The sequence below is a fragment of the Kogia breviceps genome, chromosome 9 (genome assembly GCF_026419965.1).
Source record: "Kogia breviceps isolate mKogBre1 chromosome 9, mKogBre1 haplotype 1, whole genome shotgun sequence".
NCBI lineage: Eukaryota > Metazoa > Chordata > Mammalia > Artiodactyla > Physeteridae > Kogia > Kogia breviceps.
In genome coordinates, this window is record NC_081318.1 from 49236712 (window position 1) to 49256307 (window position 19596).

At 52.2% G+C, this 19596-nt stretch overlaps 1 protein-coding gene across 3 annotated transcripts; it reads left to right on the forward strand.

Annotated features, from left to right (window-relative positions):
- The first annotated feature begins 1926 nt into the window (after positions 1–1926).
- On the forward strand, positions 1927–18778 carry HOXA3 (homeobox A3). Of its 3 annotated transcripts, XM_067041676.1 has the most exons (4): positions 1927–1986; positions 3680–3762; positions 15062–15710; positions 17062–18778. In XM_067041676.1, exons 3-4 carry the CDS (start codon positions 15182–15184, stop codon positions 17865–17867), a joined length of 1335 nt encoding a protein of 444 aa, XP_066897777.1. In that variant the 5' UTR covers positions 1927–1986; positions 3680–3762; positions 15062–15181; the 3' UTR covers positions 17868–18778. The 3 variants fall into 3 exon arrangements, with proteins under 3 accessions (XP_066897777.1, XP_058929862.1, XP_066897778.1); XM_059073879.2 differs by lacking the exons at positions 1927–1986; positions 3680–3762 and adding an exon at positions 7808–7873; XM_067041677.1 differs by lacking the exons at positions 1927–1986; positions 3680–3762 and adding an exon at positions 12052–12241.
- Positions 18779–19596: the final 818 nt, after the last annotated feature.

Below are 19596 nucleotides of genomic sequence, written 5' to 3' on the forward strand. Positions count from 1 at the left end.
CCCTTATAATGCTCCCCTCTTCTTTCTCTCTTTTCCCCTCCTTCCCTCTAACACACACTCATCCGCTTTAGTCACAGAGCCACACTGTGCATGACTCCGGAGATAAAAGTTTTGTCAACATCTGAAATCAACCTAATCAGATAGGAGACACTTTAATGGTCACAGTTTGAATTAAGTACTTAACACTCTCCCCCATGAAGAGAAATGGCACTTTGCAGGCTCTCTTTCCTAGTTTTGCTGAAATCTACGATATACCCGGTGTTTTATTACAGCAGGAATTCAACTGTGACAGGCATAGTAGAGTACTTAATACCCAGGATGGAGCTCCTGGGAAGATTACCTAGATATATGGGGAGTGGGCCCTCCACATAGCATCTCTGACTTTATATTCACCTGTCCCAGGGTGCCCACGTTCCCCCCACTTCTCAGCCTCCTCCCCATGGGATGGGTATCACCATCTCTCCTCTGTCCCCCTGCTTCCCTGAGCTTGCAATCTGTGCTGCTTTTCTCACCACTGCCTTTCCTACAGCCCTTTCAACATAGAAACATATCCACGGCTCTTTGGAATGGAAAGAAAGAAAAACCCCAAAGAATCACTGTAGCAAAAAGAAACCTAGGACTTCCTGTGTGAATGAGTTGGTTCTGTGCAGGCAATAGGCTGTTCTTTGTACTCTCTTGGTCTCTGCATCCCTAGCTGCGGGCTGGTATTGAAGAACACAGGCTCACCTTTCCCAGCAGCTGCTTCTGTTGCCCCTTGTCTATATTATACCCTGGCCCAAGAATAACTGCTTCCTCTCTCAAAGAGTTGGGGCTGGGAAGGAGGAAGAAGAGAGTGTGTTCTAACTCCTTGATAGCATCAGGGAGGCTGCTGGCGCTGTTGTGAAACATTCTAGTCTGAAACTTCAGTCTTGGAACTCTGGCATCTCTTCTTCTCAAGGCCCCAAACTCATGGGGGCCCCTCTCCCCGACCCCTGCTTTCAGGCCAGTCCCACTCTCTCTGGGATTGATTCCTGGGGCTAAAAGAGATTCCCTGATTGAAAGGATGTCCAAGGCACAAGAGATCTGGACGCCGTTTTGGTTCAGTCTTCTCAGTTTACCAATGAGGAAACTGAGGCAGCTGAATGCTTCCCCTTCATGTTCTTTATGTTAGTGTGTAGTCAGAGTCTTTGGTCTCACCTTGGGTAGGGGTAAGTGTACAGACATCTTATCTCTGCAGAAGCCTGGAATGGACATATGCATCTGAGCTTACACTTGAAACAGAGGGCCACAGGTGTCCAGAGGCTAGGGAAGAAGGGTGGTTTCTTGCCTGATAAGACACCAAAGCAGCTGGGGAAATCATGTAAACAAACTGCTTTAGCCAGTGCGGTGAGGCAGGTGGGCTGACCTCTGGACTCAGGAGGGGACCGACATCAGGGCACCTGACTGTCCACAATTCTCCTAGTCCTGGAATGAGTAATTCTACTATGGCTGGCCCTGGGATTTACATGGCGATGGCTTGCCTGGGAGCCGGGCAAGGGCATCTGCGTTTCGGAGGCCTGGGAACTAAAAAAGTCAAACAAGGATCCTGGTTGCAGCAGATAAAGGTGTAGCGCCTGTTCGAGGGAGATACTGAAATTGTAATCTTTGTGGTCACGTGACTCATTAAATAATTAATGCGGATCGTCAGGAATGGATCGGAGTCGTCAGGGCCTCACTAGGAATGAATCTCTCAGAAGTGAGTCCCCCAACTTCCTATTTGATTTTTAAAAGCACACATACTCAGATTTGTATCCAACGGCTTTTTAACTCCTTCAGGAGTGGTGGAGAGAGGCCGTCAGCGTCCAGGACCGGAGCTGGCGGGCCCACGCTGGGTCTTGGGCTTTTCCTGCAGGGGTTCTGCGAGTCTGCGGAGCGCGCCGCGTCCGGGGAAACGTGAGTTCGGGCTCGGGATTTCTGCGGTCACATCTTGGCTTTGGTGATGAAGTGGGACGGATGCGCAGACAGTTGGTAATGTTCTGATTCACACTGGGGAAGGCTGCAGAGATACCACAGGACGGACGCGCGGCTTTGTCCAATTTTCCCGGTGTTCATAAATCACCCGCGCCGGGCGAGTGCCAAAAACGCGGAGAGAGAGGCCGCGGTGGCGGCGGCCATTGCAGAGGGAGAGACCTGGGCAGCATCTCTTTGTGACTCATTAGTCAGAACGATTTATGGCGGAACAGCAGCCATGAATATTTGACTTGGGGATAAGGAAATAGCAACAACAATAATCACCATAATAATGACAATACTCCTAAGCGTGAGGGGGTGGGGATGTGTGTTGTGGTGGGTGGTGGTGCAGCAGATCCTTCTGGGGCTAAGTTGAGTGGTAATGTGCAGGGTGGCTAAGCCCCACCTTGCTCAGGGTCAGGCCAGGATCCCCAAGGCCAGGGGGCACTCCCTTTGGGGACATAGAGGGCAAGTTTGAACAAGAGAAAGGACCCAGCATGGATTCTAAGTCCCAAGTGCCTGATGGCCAATGGGGCCTGCAGGTCGAGGTGGTGGCAGAGGGCAGCTAGCTGCTGGTGTGCGGCCACTTGTTCAGTGTGCTAGAGGCCCCTGAAGCCTGAGGGTCAGGGGACTTGCTGGCTATTTGGTAGCCTCTCTTGGCACTATCAGCAGGATTGCATGGACGCGGGACAGCCACTGGGGCTGATTTGGGCAGGCTGGAGCGTGGGGAGGCCACCCAGGCCTGGGTGATGGGATAGTGGGGCAGGGACAGAGCTGTGGAAGCAACTGGCCCTCAGAGTCCCAGCCCAGCAAAGAACGTCTCCAAGCCTGGACCCAGTGCCCAGGAGGATTCTTTGTCCCTCTTCAGTGTCTTCCCCCATCCCCGGAAAGTTGGCTGACCATTTGCTAGTTAGAGAGCAAGAGAGGGTTGCAAATATCTTAAGGGATGAGGCGGCAGCGGAATTAGGGCCTGGAGCGGCTCGTGGCTGCTGCGCATAGGGAGGCTGGTAGGGCCCCCAGATCAGTTATTGTCTGATGCCCGCATCCTTCCCCGTTTCCCCCACTTCCAGCAACCATAAGTGGCCCACTCTGAGGGACTGGGCGCTGTGGTGGTCCTCCCAGCCCACTGGGACCGAGAAAGGACGCCCCAGGGCTTTAATGAACCAGAAGACAAAACCTCACAAGACTGCCCCAGCCCATGGGCTGAGCTGGAATCTGATTTCGCGCCAAACAGAAATGAACACTATTAGTGAGGTTTCAGGAGAGTCCGTGATTGAATGCTTCCCAGACAAGGCTTCCCTTTGTTAGCAAAAGAAAATAAAGCGTGCATTCACATCCCCAAGTTGAGGTGCGAGAGGAGCTCTCGCAGCAGAGCGGACACCAACAGAAAGCCTCTTCCACCTTCTTGTCTTCCTCCGTCTGGTCCATTTTCTTCCCGCTTCCCCTCCCCGCCCATAAAAAAAAAGTGTGGGTGCGGAGATGGAGTATGTATTTATTTTACAAAAATAAATCATCATCTTCAGGCTATTTGTAGACCGGAACCTTTCAAGCAATGAGTGCGCCGCATGGACGAGTGCCCTGGCGACTCCTCCGTGTCCGCGTCACCCCGGGGGCCACCCTGGTGCCCGCGCCGCCTGCGCCTCGGCCTCTGGCCTTCCAACTCCCTTCCTCCGCAGCCGCTGTTCACCCTCTGCTGTTTGTTTGTCCGCAGAGCGCCCAGACACCGGAAACAGCGGTTCCCTGAGCGCCTGGAGCTGGAGACACTCTCGAGTTCAGTCTTGGACATCTTTCGAGGTAAGCGCTGCGTCAAAACTCTTCACTGCCCCGGGCCTCTGGGCAGGAGTTTACTTTCCCTGGCAGCTGCAACCCCTTGCTCTTTGAAAGAGGTGCTGGTCAATATTTAACTTCGGAGGAGTTTTGGGGCTGGTTCCCCTCAGCTGCACACCCCGCCAATGCGGGGCTTCAGCGGACAAAGCTCTGTCCCAAAACCGGCTTCGTGCCGAGGGGAGGTTGCATAGACCAAAGATGTGTGTCTGTGTGTGGGGCAGGGGGCTCAGAAGGGTGTGTTTGTCCCCTCCAGCATGCCCCAGATAGACCAAACCGCTACACAGAACAGCAGGGCAAAAGCAAGTAGAGGCCACTGGCGCAGCGGCCACTGCGTGGGCTACTCTCCTTGTGGACTGTTTGCGGCGCCTGCGGAGACTGTGAGCTCGGCAGTTGTGGTCAGTCCCAGCTCTGCGTGAAGGAAACTTGTGTCGCCGCCTTGCAGTTTCTCCTATCGTTTTGCCTTTCCTTGGAACGAGGGAAGTTGCTGTATTTCAAATGTGTAGACCGTCTCAGGCAGCTGGGCTTCTCGGTTTCTTTAGCCGGGCTGATCCGCTGATCCTCCTATAGGAAAAGCACGAGTTTTGTATGTCTCGGCGTTTTCTTTTCCTATTTGGAACAAGGGAAAACTCTTTAAAATTCTTTTCAAGTTCTGGCTTAATTTGTTCTCTTAGTTTGGGATGCAGGGAGGTAATTACTGGGGTTTATTACCTTGTAAAAAGATCCATAAATTTCGTGCCTGTTGGGGGGAGGGGCTGCTGGAATAGCTTTCAAAAGCTTGGGTTGAAAGACTGGATTTGCTTTGTCCTTTCAGGAATTACTTATTTTAAAAAGTTTTCTGAGATTTTTATCTTCTGTTCCCTAGGCCTCAGTCTTCCCTGAAATCTGCTCCTACAATAGCTATCAGATTGTTAATTAATCGAAACATGCTATTCAGTGTTGCTCTAAGACTGATATGGTATTCCGGATACAGTTATTATTTTATCAGATAGGAAGTAAACAGAGTAATTGTAAAGCTGGTTACGTTCTCAGCTACTGTATGTCTGTTTATACCAAGTATAGATGGAGCATTTCAGGAATTTGCAACTCAATGTGTACTTATGATTTGCATCTCTGCACACAACAGAACCACTGCATATGTAAATAGTTGCAGAGGTCTGCGGTCTGCGGCCATGTGTATAAAATGATATACACATCCATATGTGTCCAGAGAACTTGGAGCTCATTTGTACTGTAGTTATACCCACAGGAAATATCTCATGTTAAATAATGATCTATAATCTCTCTCTCACTCTCTCTCTCTTTCTCTCTCTCTCACACACACACACACACACACACACACACACACACACACACACACACACACACACACACACACCCCGTGAGCAAAGAAGGCCCTACCTGATGCTGAGTAGAAGAACCACTAGAGTTAAGTAAAGGGAGAAAAATGTTAAGTGTATTTTTGACAGAGAAATCAGATTGCAGTGTTTGAATACAGATATAGCTAATCTGCCAACAGCCTTGCAAATATTGACTAAAGCTCTGTATCCTTGGTCACCTGCTCCTTCCAAGACAACTTCATGGTTATTTTGGCTCTGGTGCATGGATCCAGGGTATGTGTCCCCAGCCCTGGCCAGGTTGGGTGGGGGACTCAGTAGAGGGGGGATTGGCAGCTGGGTTTCCCAACCTGGGCTTAGATACTTGAGCATCTCTATTCTTGTTCTCTGGAACTGAACCATAAAAGACCCACAGCCTTGCTCCAGGAAAGTGGGTTTCAGAGTGGTGAAGGAGGACTCTCAGCTGCTGGTTCCCCGGGGGCTTGCCCAGACCAAGCTCTCTCATAGCGAAGCTGTTTTCACCTCAGAAGTTAAATTTCCTTTGACTTGCTCAGATTTTTCCCTTCACATCCCACCCAATCACCCCATCCCACCCCAAGTCGTTAATGTTAATTGTTAAACAGCAGTTGGAGCATTAACTGGGCTGTTAATAGCGGTATAGAGGCTCCTGGCTGGAGCTGAGATGCTGCTGGGCCTTGCTGGCGTTAAGGCATTTCTCTGAAGCAGTACCAAAGACTTCTCCCATTGATTTATGGCCTCGGGAGTTTTGGTTTGCTCCAGATTGCGCTGAGAGTTCTGAAGGGGGCCCCTTCTCATCTTTGAGTCGAAGCCTGTGCAGAAACTTTGGTTGGGAGCAGGCAAGGGGGTTTGCCAGGCTATCTGGAGAGCTCAGGGTGAAACTGTGTGAGTGGAGGGGTGGAGGGGAGCAGAGGACAGTGTATTAGTTGTCTGAGTCCTCGGGGAACTGGAGAGCGCTTTTTGAAACCAGCCTTTGGTCCTGTCCTCTACCCCCCAAACCTGAGAGAAGCAGGTTTTCACTTTGGGTTCTCACTTTCTAGCTTGTGGCTTCGTTCCGAGCTGGGAAAGTTCACAAAGAAGTTCTCTCCCAGCTATCCCACAGACAGAACCTTATTGGAACACTACCTCTAGCTTAGGCCAGGGCTTACTTCCAAGGGATTCGGTCTCCTCCTCTTTTATTGCCCTTGTGATTTGGACATCCCCATGACCAGGCCCCTTTGCCAAGGGCCTTACATTCCCACCAGGCCTCTTCTGCTTCTCTGTGGGGGAGGAGAGGAGGGAAGGAATCATGCACAGCTTCCTGCAGCTGCTACAAGTGAGTCCTCACACTTAGAGAGGCCTAGCCAGCTGAAGACCTACTCTCGAGGAACAAAAGAATATGGCATGAGGATCTTACCACCTCAGAGCACTCCCCTAGTTCAGAAACTAAGACCTGGAAAGAGGAACTTTTTAGATGGCTCCTGAGAGGGTGAAGTGTTAAAGTCAGTGGATGGTGTCACCAAGCAGAAGGTAGGAGTTGGAGTAGGATGGGGAGGGGTAATGCCAGGTTCTTCCTGAGCTGAGGTGGTCCAGTTCAGTTTCTGATGGTGGACACAGAGTTGTCTTGGGAGAGGGTGGGCAGACTTGTCTGCAGAGATGGTCCTAGATTGTCTTGTAGGTTAATTCAAGGGATGCCAGCAAAGGTTGGTTCTTTTTTTTTCCTCTCTTGCAGAGACAATTAGATCATTTCCCCTTACATTTTTCATCATCAGAAGCCTATAATTTCATGTATCACTGAGCTATGCACAAAGGAAATGCATAAGTACAGATTTGTCCAGGGCGCTTGGTCCCTTCAGATTTAGCAAACCCTGACCCACCACTGTAGAGCCAAGCATCTCTCTTCTAGGGGGTTCCCATTGAAAAAAACCGACTGGACTTGGAGGAGGTGCTTCAGCCTTTTGTCAGGTAATTATGGGCCTTTTGGGTTTCTCCAGCGGCTGTGGTGTATGGTGTGGGTGTTAGCAAACTCCATACAATGGCAGGCCATTAGGGAGTCCACTGACTAGGCCAGTCCTTATTGGGTTTTCTTCTGGAAATAGGACTAGCGCCTTGCCTTTTGACATACTGGCCAGTGGGCCAGGGGAGACTAGAGTGCTTGGGTGTTCTGGGTTCGGTTTATGTGTGAGTGGAAGACTGTAAGGAAAGTTCCGTGGACTATAAGAATGGAGACAGAATTGCTGTTCCCTTGTGTCTGGATCGTGTGTAAAGAAATATAAGTGGAGATAAGTGGCCTTGTGTGGCACGTGTTGGGGTGGGAGAAGATGCCCCCAGCGTCCTACTGCCCTAGACAGTGCTTCCCTTCCTCATTGCTGCTCAAGGTCCCCGGCTTCACCTCCCCAAAAGCTAAATGTTCTGCTAGGAACTAGGAAACCTAGTTCCTTCAGTGATTCCGTTTCAAATAGAAGGATTTAAGTTGACGTATGACCACGTGAGCACATAATACAGCACATTATTGTGGCATTTGGAGCGGAGACCCGGGCGGGCTTTGCCTGTGATTACGTTTTCTAGATTCTCTACAGAGCGAGAGCTTTTCCCCCCACCCCCTCGCACCCACCTCCTCCTTCTCCTTCCCCTTCTCCGGAAAGCGCTCTCCTAGCGGGTTGCAGTTTTCAGCGCTCATGGAGCAGTTCTGGGCGAGCTAGCGATGGGACTCCAGGCCACACCGGGAGGATGGAATTTATTTTAAGGTATTTCCGTTGATTGTTCATATCTAGAGTGAGTTATGGCTGTGAGAGACAAAGGTCAGGTGAGGAGACCCTGGTTCAGGGACAGGACCCTCAGCCACTCTCTTCCTTTGTTTCTCCCTTAGAACCGAAAGCATTTGAAAGATTCCCCAGTAGCGCCTCAGACTGAATTTAATTCCTTGGAAAGTATTGGGGGGGTGTAAAGGAAGGGGCACTCGGGGGCTACTAGGTGGGCCTGGTGGCTTCCGATGCTCCAGTGGCTTTGTCCACTGCAGCGGGGCTTGAGTCCCAGAAGCTGAGCCCCAGGCAGAGGGAGGGTCCCAAAGCGCCGGCTTGGGCCAAGGTGGCCCACGCTGTGCTCGCTGGACACGACTGCCTGGAGGGGGTGGGGGCTGAGTGAAGGAGCAGGGGGATCGAGCCCCATTTAGCCGTGTTTGCCGGCCAGGATTGGAGGGTGAGGGCTGACCTGGACAGCCAGAGAAGCTGGGAGAGGGAAATCAATGAGCGTCCAGATGCGCTGCCATTTTATTGATGATGCTTCGGGCCACTTTGTTCAGTACTGGGTTGCAGGAAGCGCTTTCCCACTTGCCAGACTGAAGGAGCCAGACCCTGAGGACTAGCCATTGTTTCCCTGAGCACCCTCTGCCCGAGTAGGGGTGGAGAAGGACAGCTCAAATCTCGGAGAGGCTTGGGGTGGGGGCAAGCGTGCTGAATGCCCAGAAGCTCTGTTATTCTAACATTCAGGAGACAGAGAAAGCAGGGAGATGGAGCTGCGTTTGGGCTTCATAATTCACAAGGCTTGGGCGCCCCCTTGTACGCCGTCAGCCAGTGAGGAGGGTTGGAGGACTGGCCGGTGTTCCCTGGGCTGGAGGGAAGTCTGAAGGCAGTCTGCAGAAAGCAGAGGCAGACATCTCAACGGTTTCAGAGCCCCAGAAACGGTGCTGTAGCCAGAATGGGGGCAGAGAGTTAAGCAGTGTGCTTCCAAATTACTGGGAAAGCCTGAGCTAACTGGGCTTTAGGGACCCAGCACTCCCGGGAAGGATGGAAACTCCCTAAAAAGGTGATGGAAGCTTCACTTTCCTTTGCTCTTAAAGCTCTTGGAGCAGAGAAAACAGATGCCTACAAGGAGTCGGGAATCGTATTTGTCTCCTGACTTAAAAAAAAAAAAAATCTTATTTCGTTCTGCACTGGAAAAAAACTCAAATCAGGTTTCCCCTTCTTGAGTGGGATTTACTTCCCTAGACGGAAGGGCTGCTTCAGCCCTCCCCCGCTACTGGCCCAGGCGCTAACCGTGTTTAACTGAGGCCATTTCAAGTGCTCTAAAACACCCCTTGGAAATAAAATGTAAGCTTTAATTGCTGTTCAATTACTTGTCAGCATTTCATATGATTTATGACCCAGTTCTGGTACATTTTTGACCCAGTTAAAGACTCATAAATAATATAGTTTCACTAGAAAGAATGAGAGAGGGAATAGAAGAGGTTTGTTAAAGGCATCTTTTTATTGTCGCTTCAGTGCCAGCAAGTGGAATAAATATCTAAGGATGGACTCTTGAGCTGATTCTGTATAAAAGTGTGCACAGAGAGAAGGCAGTAGTGGCGTTTATAGAGAACCGGTTGTTTTTTCCTCCACGGAAAGAGCTAAAGGTACTCCATCATAGCTAAACAACAGCTATATATTTTTAGAAAAGGCTAGTCCCCCTTTACCCTCAAAATGCTAACTTCACCCTCACAGGCAAGCTTATTTCCTCATTGATTTTCCTCCTCAATCTGGGATTTCTATGCCTCTTCTTGCCAACAGTTATTCCTCACCTTCCTCCCTGGCTGCATAGCCAGCCGGGGAGCCACCCACAGGCCCTCGCAGATAAGTTCACAAGGAGGCCCCTGTGAAGGGTAGAAAGGCACCAGCGCACCTCCGCTGTTCCAGAGATTCTTCTAGTGCTGAGAAAATGTTTTCTTCTAGTCCACATGGGAGAGGGATCGGGGGTGGGGTTATGGGACTTCGGGGTATTGGGGCAGCCAAGGGGTCCTCTCCCCAAAGAAAACCTCAGCGGTTTTGGCAGAGCCGGGTGCATGGAGGGATTTACCTAGAAAGGGCATGGCGGCAGCGGCGGTGGAAATCGACTGGCGATATTTTTCTTTTAAAAAGCAGTAACAAACAAACAAAAATCCTTCAGCTATTATACAATAATATTTTTAATCACCTCTCCTGCCTAGCTCCAAAAGCCAGTCTAGTCCTTTGGATGTCAGCAGAGAGGCCTGGACCCGGGCAGTCTTCGTGCCAGGCCGCCAGACCCTAGTCCTGAGGTCCAAGCCCTACTTCTGCCCGCCGCAGCCCGCCGCCCAAAGGCCACCTAGTCGGGGGCGGGTGGAGGCCCGGCCCGAGCTCCCGCCCCGGCTTTCCCAGGGCTCTGGCAGCTCGGCGGGTCCAGTCCCCGCGTTTTGCCGGCACAGCCCTGGCGCCGGCGGAAAGGTATGCGCCCGGGGTGCCCCATCCCTCACCTCGGCGCCCTGGGCCATCCCCTCCCCCGGCAGGTTCTCACGAAGAGCTGGCCTTCCCGTCAGCTGGCTTAGCTGAGAAAGCGGCGAGTCGTGTCAGCAGTTTGGAGGAGAAAGTGCGGGTTGATTATTGACCCACGCCTTCTTTCTTCAAATGCCACATCCAACCCGGCCGGTTTGAAGAGAAAATGCCGCCCAGCGGATTTTTGCGGCCGGCTCTCGCCTCCTACGCTGCCTGGCTACCCCTTTCAAGTCGCGCTGGAGCAATATGCCATAAGGAGCAAGTGTTTGCTGTTTTGTGCTCTGTTTACAGCTTTGGGGCGCCGAGTCATAAATCTTGCCCAGCCATAAATGACAAAAACCATTGGTATGCATGAGGCCACCCTGGCCCGGAGTGCTTTTTGATTTCTCCCTTTTCCCTTGGCTTTGTTTTTGCTCTAAGGTGACACTTTGGCTCCCTGACAGTTTAAACATACTACTTATATTTTTAACACCTTCCTTTGAGAAGAACCGGCCGCTGACACCTTGGAATTGCACGAAAGCTCCATTTCTCTCTTTTTGCCACACACATACCCTTGCAGAGTTCACTTCTGAATCTGGGGAGTTGAGGGAGGCGTTAAGGAGGATACAGACCATCCATTCTCCTTAAAGTTTTGGCAATGTTACCAGGCACATCGGGCCTTTCCTCTGCTCCACATCCCTATCTACCACTAACTAGGGGAGAAAATATAGGTGTCCGTTCCTGCTGGGGGTCAGAACTTTATCTGTCTTTGCCTGAGAGTGAGCTGCGTGTTTGAACTGTGAAATGGGCACAGGAGAGCTGGAGACCCAGGATTCTAGCACCTTTGTGTGTACCTGAGCCCAGAGTGTCCCATTTCACTGCCTGGACAACCTGCATCTCCCCCAGGCTACTTCCCTCCCAGCCTCCAGGATTTCAAGGGTTTCTACTTTAAAAATATAACCAAAGACACCCCAGTTGGCCCTTGGGGCGGTCTCTCGAGAAAGGAGGCCCTATCCCAGCTCCTCAGAGATTGGCTTTGAGGTTCTTGGATTGGGGGTGGCAGGTGAGGTGAGGTAAACTGCCCAAAGTCTGGGGGACTCTCTTCTCCTGGTTCCGTCTTCCCTTCGCCCGCAACTGGAAATGTCCAAGTCACAGGGTAAGGTGGTTTCCTAAACGGATTCCTAAGAAATAGAGCCCGGCAAGAGAGCCCCTTTGTGAGAGCCGTTTGTCCTCATTAGCATAATTTTCCTGGACTTCAGTGACGCCTAGGAGCGGGGAGAGGGAGGGCGGTGAGGGTTGGGGGGAGGCTGCCCTCCTCCCGCCGCCGCCGAGCTCCCCCACTCTCTCCCATCCCTCCCCTCGCCTCAGCCCCATCCCCCACGCCGGCCCACGTTCCCCCCTAGCCGCCTCGGCCTCCCCTGCCGCCCGCCCCCAGCGCCCCCCACCGCACCCCCCGACCAGACGCTGCTCCGCGTGTAATATTCATAAGAAACATACCCACGTCGGTGCCACTAGCCCAGGCAGAGCCCTGCGCCGTGCTAGCGCTTATCTCCGGGCCGCGGCTGCTGCCCTCGGGAAGGGCAGGGGGCGGGGGGTGTGGGGGAGGGGAGGGAGGGTGGGTGGGTGGGGTGGGTGGGAGGGGGGGTCCAAGCCGCCCCAGTCCGCCCTGGGCGAGCCGTGCCGGAGCAGCTAGGCGGCCACGCTCTGCACCGCGGCGTCCGGGCCTCGGGGTCTCCCTCCCGCCCGCTGTCTCGGCTGATGCTGAGGGTCGGTGCCCAGCCCGCGCCGAGGGGACCCGGCCGGGCTGCCGAGCCGAGCCGGGTCGGGGGCCGGAGCCCGAGCCTGCGCTCACGGCGCTCGTCAGAAGTTAAGGTAAGCGGGGCCACAACCGGCCGCTCTCGGCGCTGAATGGTGGAGTTTACGTCTCGGTGATTTATGGCTGCAGACTTAAATCTCGGTTCAAGAAGAGTTCACAAGCCGGAGCTTCCTTCCCGGCAGTGACTGATACCCTTACACTTCGAGTTCAGGCCGCTCTCCCATCCCCGCCCCCACCTCTTCCCTCTCCCTAGCCCAGCCTCAACTTTTCGGGGTTGGGGAGGAGGGGAAGCAGTGGGCGAGGGGACGCGGGATATCTTACCCGCTGTTCCCGCTTAAACTCGGGGTGAGGGCAGGCCGAGGAAGTGGTGGGAGTGGAAAAAGGGAGCAGTGTCTGAAGGAAGGAGGTTGAATTTGGACAGATCTTCCAGAGAGACAATAGGGCTTGCTTCCTGCAGTCAGTTTAGCCTCCTCAACTCTTTCAGTTCTCACACCTGGGGGTTACTGTCCAGAAACGGATCTTTTCAGTGGAATCTCCTCCCATCCCCAGCCCTTGCCAGGGGATGCAAAGCAAAGTTTCCTGGCTGGCAAATCTCCAACTTCTTTACTAGGTTGCAAACTTTGGGGGGTGGGGTGGTGGATTATGTGGGCCCCAAGGTGGTTATCCGCTGGCCTCAAACAATAGGAAGGACTTTGGTGGGTGAATTCACATTTTAAGTTTATGGAGGTTTGTTGTTCGCTCTTAGAGTTTCAACGGTATTTTTTATTATTTTATAAGACAATGCATAACTTGATGGAAAGACCGTAAGCCGCAGGCCTGTGTAGCCTGTGATAATGGATTAGCAAGTCACTTGAAATATTGCATGTTCAAAATCAACTTAATTTTGTTTTATCTAATATCTTGCTGTTCAAGTGTCTGGAGTAATTTTCTTAACCTGACGTTTTATTTTACACAAGCTCAGTATCTTAAAAATTTATAATGGCAGACATTAACACTGCCAAATGTAATTGGAGTTATTTTCAGTGAAAGAACAGGAAACGGAGACATTAAATTGCTACTCTGTTTTAAATTTTATTTTATCCTTTATTTACTTTTGATCATGGTATCTGTAGCTTCCTATCTATTTCCAAAAGAGAAACAATACTCCAGGGCTCAAGATCACATACAATAACTCCGGATAAGGGCTGCTGTAATTTTTAATTGAGGTTCTGGAAAATTAATTGTGCCTGTTTTCCAGATGTTGGTCAAATTGTTGGTTTAATAATGAAATCCAAAGGAGTCCATTATTAAAAACAAAATTATAATCATCCACTGCTATATGCTTATTACATTAATTTTTTTCTAGTTAACAAAGTGTCTGCTATTCCTGGAATCTTGAATAACTTCAGGACTCAAATACACATAGTTGAGGCATGAAGTGTAAGCCCTTTTCAAATTCAATTACAATGAATTTGTCATTATAATTTTCTTAAATGGTCAGAGAGACTAACATTCCGATTGTGTGTGCGGAGCGACTATTTGAACTCATGTGAAAGTTTTATGAGCTGAGTGAGAACCAGAGGTTGACCATGCAAAGGTGAAAACAAAAATAAAACATAGATTTCACTTTTACAATATGCTTTCTAAATAAAAAGGGTTGAGAAAGCTTTCAATGCTTTTTAGATTTCCAGGTTTGTCCTTTACTTGGTGTTTCTGAAGCAGGTAAATAGGCCAAGTAACAAACATCAACAACAACAACAGCACACAAAGATCAGGGAACTCTGGCAGGATTTTATGGCTTGTGCTTCCATCCCTCGTCCGGAGCCAAATGACCCCCATACATCACATTACATAGCAGTTTCTAAGACAGAACCTATTATCGTTAAGTTGGAAGGAGAGTTCAAGCCGTGGTCATGGAGATGACGCTGGTTTTTCAGGTTCCTGATGGGTTTTTTTTTTTTCTCTAATCCATCATGTTTTAACAGGTAGAATTTGATAGTTGCCCTGAATAACAGGACCTCAGAAAGTCCAAGGCAGGAGGGTCTGGAGACCTTCTGTAACAGGGGCAAAGAGGTGGGAGTGGCCTGCTGGGACCTGCCTGAGAAATAGGGAGAGGGAAGGAGTAAAGAACTGTCCAAGATTTGAGTTTGACTTCCTGGAGAGGGTGTCGTTGTTGGTCCATCCCCACCCAGAATGTTCCATCCAAAGTTTTCTCTCCCCTCCTTGACCACAAGGGTCTCATCTGGAGGAGGTGGGTCATATCCCTGCACAAGGGTAGATTAACTGTCTAACAAGCTCAGCTTCTGAAATCGACAAGGGTCCAGTAGGGCTATTGCCTGAAAAAAAAATTGTGCATACCTCTCTTGGGTGCTGGAAGGTCCAAGAAGGGCCTGGACGGGAAGTCACCCTGCGTCATGGTTCTTTTGGCAAATATCAGTCCTAACGAGAGGATTGGAGAAAAAGTAGGTGACCCAAGCTCCCCTTTGCCCCCTTGCCCCTTCCCTATGATCTCCAGAGGGGAGGAATCCAAGTTGTGGAGAGGGACACCCCAATTTTCTTCTTCCCTGTAAAAGAAGGGATCCAGAGCCTGTTCCTTTCTAGCCCATCAGGCCTTTCTCCTTTTGGATTCCAGCTCCCCAGACCCGGCTTCCGGACCTCTCACTCTCCTCCCCTCTCCCCGGAAAACACCCCAACTCCAGATGCAAGTTAAGCAAATATTTGTAGCTGCCAGTAAATTCCAGCGGCTTTTTATAGCGCGGCTCTCTGCGCCCGGGGCCAAGTCGTGCTGCTAAATATTGCTGACCACTTTTTCTTTTATGGCTTTCATGTCACTTAGCTATTGAGAGTAAGATGGATTTGCGCGGAGCCCTCACGGCGCTGCGATTCTCGCCCCCCAGGTCTGCGCTGGGCGGCCATTGGCGGCGGAGCGTCACGTGACTGCGGGGGCGTGCCAATGTGCGCCCTCACGGGTGTCAAGCCCCTGTCAGAGTGTGCGATCAAGATCGTGAAACAACGCGATGCAAAAAGCGACCTACTACGACAGCTCGGCGATCTACGGTGGCTACCCTTACCAGGCAGCCAACGGGTTCGGTTATAATGCCAGTCAGCAGCCGTACCCGGCGTCCGCAGCACTGGGTGCCGACGGCGAGTACCACAGACCCGCCTGTTCGCTCCAGTCGCCCGCAAATGCCGGGGGCCACCCCAAGGCGCACGAGCTGAGCGAGGCGTGTCTGCGCACCCTGAGCGGTCCGCCCAGCCAGCCACCGGGCCTGGGCGAGCTGCCCCTGGCCCCGCCGCCGCCGCCTCAGGCCGCGCCCCCTGCCCCACCGCAGCCGCAACCCCCGCCGCAGCCCCCTGCGCCTGCCCCTGCCGCGCCCCCGCCCCCCTCGTCAGTCTCCCCCCCTCAAAATGGCAGCAGCAACCCCACCCCCGCCAGCGCAGCCAAGAGCCCCCTACTCAACTCGCCCACCGTGGCCAAACAAATCTTCCCCTGGATGAAAGAGTCTCGGCAAAACACAAAGCAGAAAACCAGCGGCTCCAGCTCAGGTAAAGGGCCGCCTTCCGGAAGAGGGTCCTCTGACCTGGCTCCCAGCCCCCCAGGCCACTTCCAGCCACAGCCAGCAAGGTTTGGGAGCGCTGGAATATTTCCAGAATTCACCGCTCCTCCTCCCCCCAACCCTCAAAGGTTTCCAGAGGCTTTGCAGCTAGGGAAGTGATTGGACTCTGCGCAGGAAACCCCAGAGAGAGACCTGATGGGAGTCTTTCTGGACCTCTCTTATGAGCAAGTGGGGCCTAGTGACTTTGGAGTCCCTCCCTGTGGCGTTAGGACCTTTGAGCAGAACAAACCTGAGCAGCACTGTATCTTTTTAGCACAGCTCCTCATTTCTAGTGAAACAGTGGCACCCACCCCACAATGAAATGTGGCAGAATAAAAGCAGGCCTCCAAGTCAGAATCAATGCTCTGCCTATAATCAGAGCCTATTTTTAATTTTTGCTCCAGTAGATGGAGTGGCTGCCTTATCTCTGGGAAGGCCCTACTCAGACTTAGTACAATGAAGGCAGCCAGGGATTTCCTGGGGGAGGGGATGCTAATGGGAACCACATGGGCCTCCTGGAACCAGATTCCAATAGAGACAGGCGCTGGGTCTTGGGCTTCCCAGCCTCTTGGTTTCCTTTGCCGCTGCCTTCTCCAGTTGCTAGTGCTCTGTTCAGAGCCTGAGCATCTGGGACCATCCAGAGACAGGATTTGGGGGGCCGGGGAGGAAAGGATGGTCAAGATTAGTGGGCAAATCTGAGGCAGGTTGTTTGATGACATGGAGAACACTAATTAATAGCACCCAGCATCAGGGGGCTGGGCCTCCCCACTAGAAATGGGATCTCTTTTCAATGGGGTCTCTTCTTTCGGGCAGAGAAGGCCTTCCAGATTGGAGCTTCCACTCCACTCGTTTATACTGGACAGATCAAATAAGTGGCCAGTTGAGGCAACTGTCCAATCCTTCAGTCAGATAGTGATGGAGGGAAAGGTTTATTGAGTGTATATTAGGTGCCCCACATTCCAGTTACTGTGAAGGGAATGAACATGGTGACACCTGCCCACACGGAGTTTGTAGTCTGATAGGGCTGAAGGATGAGTAAATGAGTCAGAAAGTGAATAGCTCCAGAAGGGAAACAGGGGGTTCTGCATTTCTGTTCCTTCCCCCACTTGGAGAGGCCTATGATTTGCAGCTTTACTCAATGATGGGCTGCAGGCGCTGTTTCCCCACCAGGACAGAGGACAATACATAGTTTCTTCTTCCCCTTTCTGGGCCCTGACAAACGGAGTGATCTTTGGGGCCTGGCTGGGCGGGGCTGCGGGCAGCCCCTGATGCCACTCTTCCTCTCTCCTCTGATCTCGCAGGGGAGAGCTGTGCAGGTGACAAGAGCCCACCTGGGCAGGCGTCGTCCAAGAGGGCGCGCACGGCCTACACGAGTGCTCAGCTGGTGGAGCTAGAGAAGGAATTTCACTTCAACCGCTACCTGTGCCGGCCGCGCCGGGTGGAGATGGCCAACCTGCTGAACCTCACTGAGCGCCAGATCAAGATCTGGTTCCAGAATCGCCGCATGAAGTACAAGAAGGATCAGAAGGGCAAGGGCATGCTGACATCATCAGGGGGCCAGTCCCCAAGTCGCAGTCCCGTGCCGCCCGGCGCTGGCGGTTATCTTAACTCTATGCATTCGCTGGTTAACAGCGTCCCGTACGAGCCCCAGTCGCCCTCGCCTTTCTCCAAGCCCCCCCAGGGTGCCTACGGGCTGCCCCCCGCCTCCTATCCCGCACCCCTGCCCAGCTGCGCGCCCCCGCCGCCCCCGCAGAAGCGCTACCCCGCGACAGGGGCGGGCGCGGGGGGCACACCCAACTATGATCCGCACGCGCATGGCCTGCAGGGCAACGGCAGCTATGGGACTCCACACTTACAGGGAAGCCCCGTCTTCGTTGGGGGCAGCTATGTGGAGCCCATGAGCAACTCTGGCCCGCCCCTCTTTGGCCTAACTCACCTCCCCCACGCCGCCTCGGCTGCCATGGACTACGGGGGTGCTGGGCCGCTGGGCAGTGGCCACCATCATGGGCCCGGGCCGGGGGAGCCGCACCCCACCTACACGGACCTTACCGCCCACCATCCTTCTCAGGGAAGAATTCAGGAAGCCCCCAAGCTCACCCATCTGTGATGGTGGGCTCGGGGCTGCGCGCCAGGAGAGTCCCCACCCCACCCCCGCTACCTACCTTTCTTCTTCGTTTGCTTTTTTTGTTTTGTTTGTTTAAGGTTCTTCCCGCCCCTCCCTTTTCTCTCTCCTCCGCCCCCAATCTCCCCCCCCGTTTTGTTTTCTTTGGTAACATGTTTTTATAGTTTATGTGACGTAGCAATCTTGGTTGCTGGAATGGCTGTCAGTATCAGTAGCGATATTTATCTCCTCCCGCCCCTCGCTCGGCCGCTGGCCCTGCACCTTTACCTTCTCTACTCTTTGATCAGAAACAGGGTATATGAACAAATTTTCTAGCCAAGTTCTTTGATGTGAATTTGTTCGTACATTATGGCTCCCGAGGGGAAGCGATTACTTTTTTTTTTAGTTTTTAGTATTTTTTTTAATTGCACTTCTTGTAAAGAGCGAGAAAAAAATCAAAGGCGCTTTGAAACAGGGGCTCCCTGTGCAAGGATGACTAAGTGTACGTCTTTCCGTGTGTGTATGCTGGTGAACAGTCAGATTTATTTATATTTTTTTTGCAAGCATTGAATAAGTTTTAAATATTATTTATCCCCATCCGTTCGTATTTATATTAAAGAAATTCTGTACCCTGATTGTTCAGAAGGTTTCTTGGGCCTTTTGTTCAATGGTGTATTGGCGTACGTTGAAAAAATTTTATTCGAAAGGGAAATAGAATTCCTTTATAAAAACAGTAACGATGCAATAATACCAGAGAGGATCCAGCTTCTGAAAACAGTGATTTAGGTTTGTAACATCAAGCGAAACTGAAAAAAAAAATATGTAAACGCGAAAAACGCTAGGTTTGTTTTGAGAGTTCTACATTCCTTGCTGCTCACGTTCTGAGAAACAAAACAAAAAAATAAAATAAAGTTTCTATTCTGAATAATATCCGTGTTCAGAAGGGATTCTTTGGCCGAAGATAAGGGTCTGCGTGGAGTCCAGGCAGAGGCTAACTGGCGGAGCAGGCCGCGGCAGCCCTCCAGCTCCGGCTTGAGGCCTGGCCAGGCGGCTCGCCCAGGAGCGCGGCGAATCCTCGGGAAGGCAGCCGGAGCTTCTCGCGGCCGCAGTTCTGGAAACGCTGAGCTGCCTGCCCGCTGGGCTGCCCGGTCCCCAGCTGCCACCGAGGCCGGCCGCGCGCGCAGGGGCTGCGGAGTGCTGAGTGCGGGAGGAACAAAGGCAGCCCGGCTGAGGCACGGTGGGGGGCGCACAGGTGCCCGGGCAGCTCCGCTGGGGGATAAGGTAGGGCTATCTTCTGCTCCACCATCTTCCTCCGGTCAAAGCGGACCAGCCAAAGCCTTAACCCGGGGAATCGCCGGCGGCGCGGAGGATGCCGAGCACTTTCTAGGAGCAACTGGCCTCTCCGCGGATGCTTCGCTGTCCCTTATCGCGCCCGGAGGAAAGAATCACTCCTAAAATCGCCACTGGGAGCGGGGCGGCTCGGAAGAGACTGAGGCTCACCCAGGTCTCCAGCAAAAGAAGGGCTGAACTCCAAGGAGCCTCCCCGAGTCCTTCCATGGACTGCTTGAGTCCCAGCATTGGCTTCTTCCCGGAAAATAGGATTTGGCATACTCTGGATTTATTTCCTCTCCTTCTTCCCTCCCTGCTTTCCTTTTATGGCCCCAGGGGGAGGGGGAGAGAGAAAGGAGATTGGTATCTTTCTAATAAAAATGCAGTTTTACAAGTACTTCTTTTA

Bases quoted from the DNA above. Each gene is read 5' to 3' on its own strand.
- HOXA3 (XM_067041676.1), top strand. From the start codon at position 15,182: ATGCAAAAAGCGACCTACTACGACAGCTCGGCGATCTACGGTGGCTAC. The intron at 15,711-17,061 runs GTAAAGGGCCGC...CTGATCTCGCAG, and splicing joins AACCAGCGGCTCCAGCTCAG to GGGAGAGCTGTGCAGGTGAC.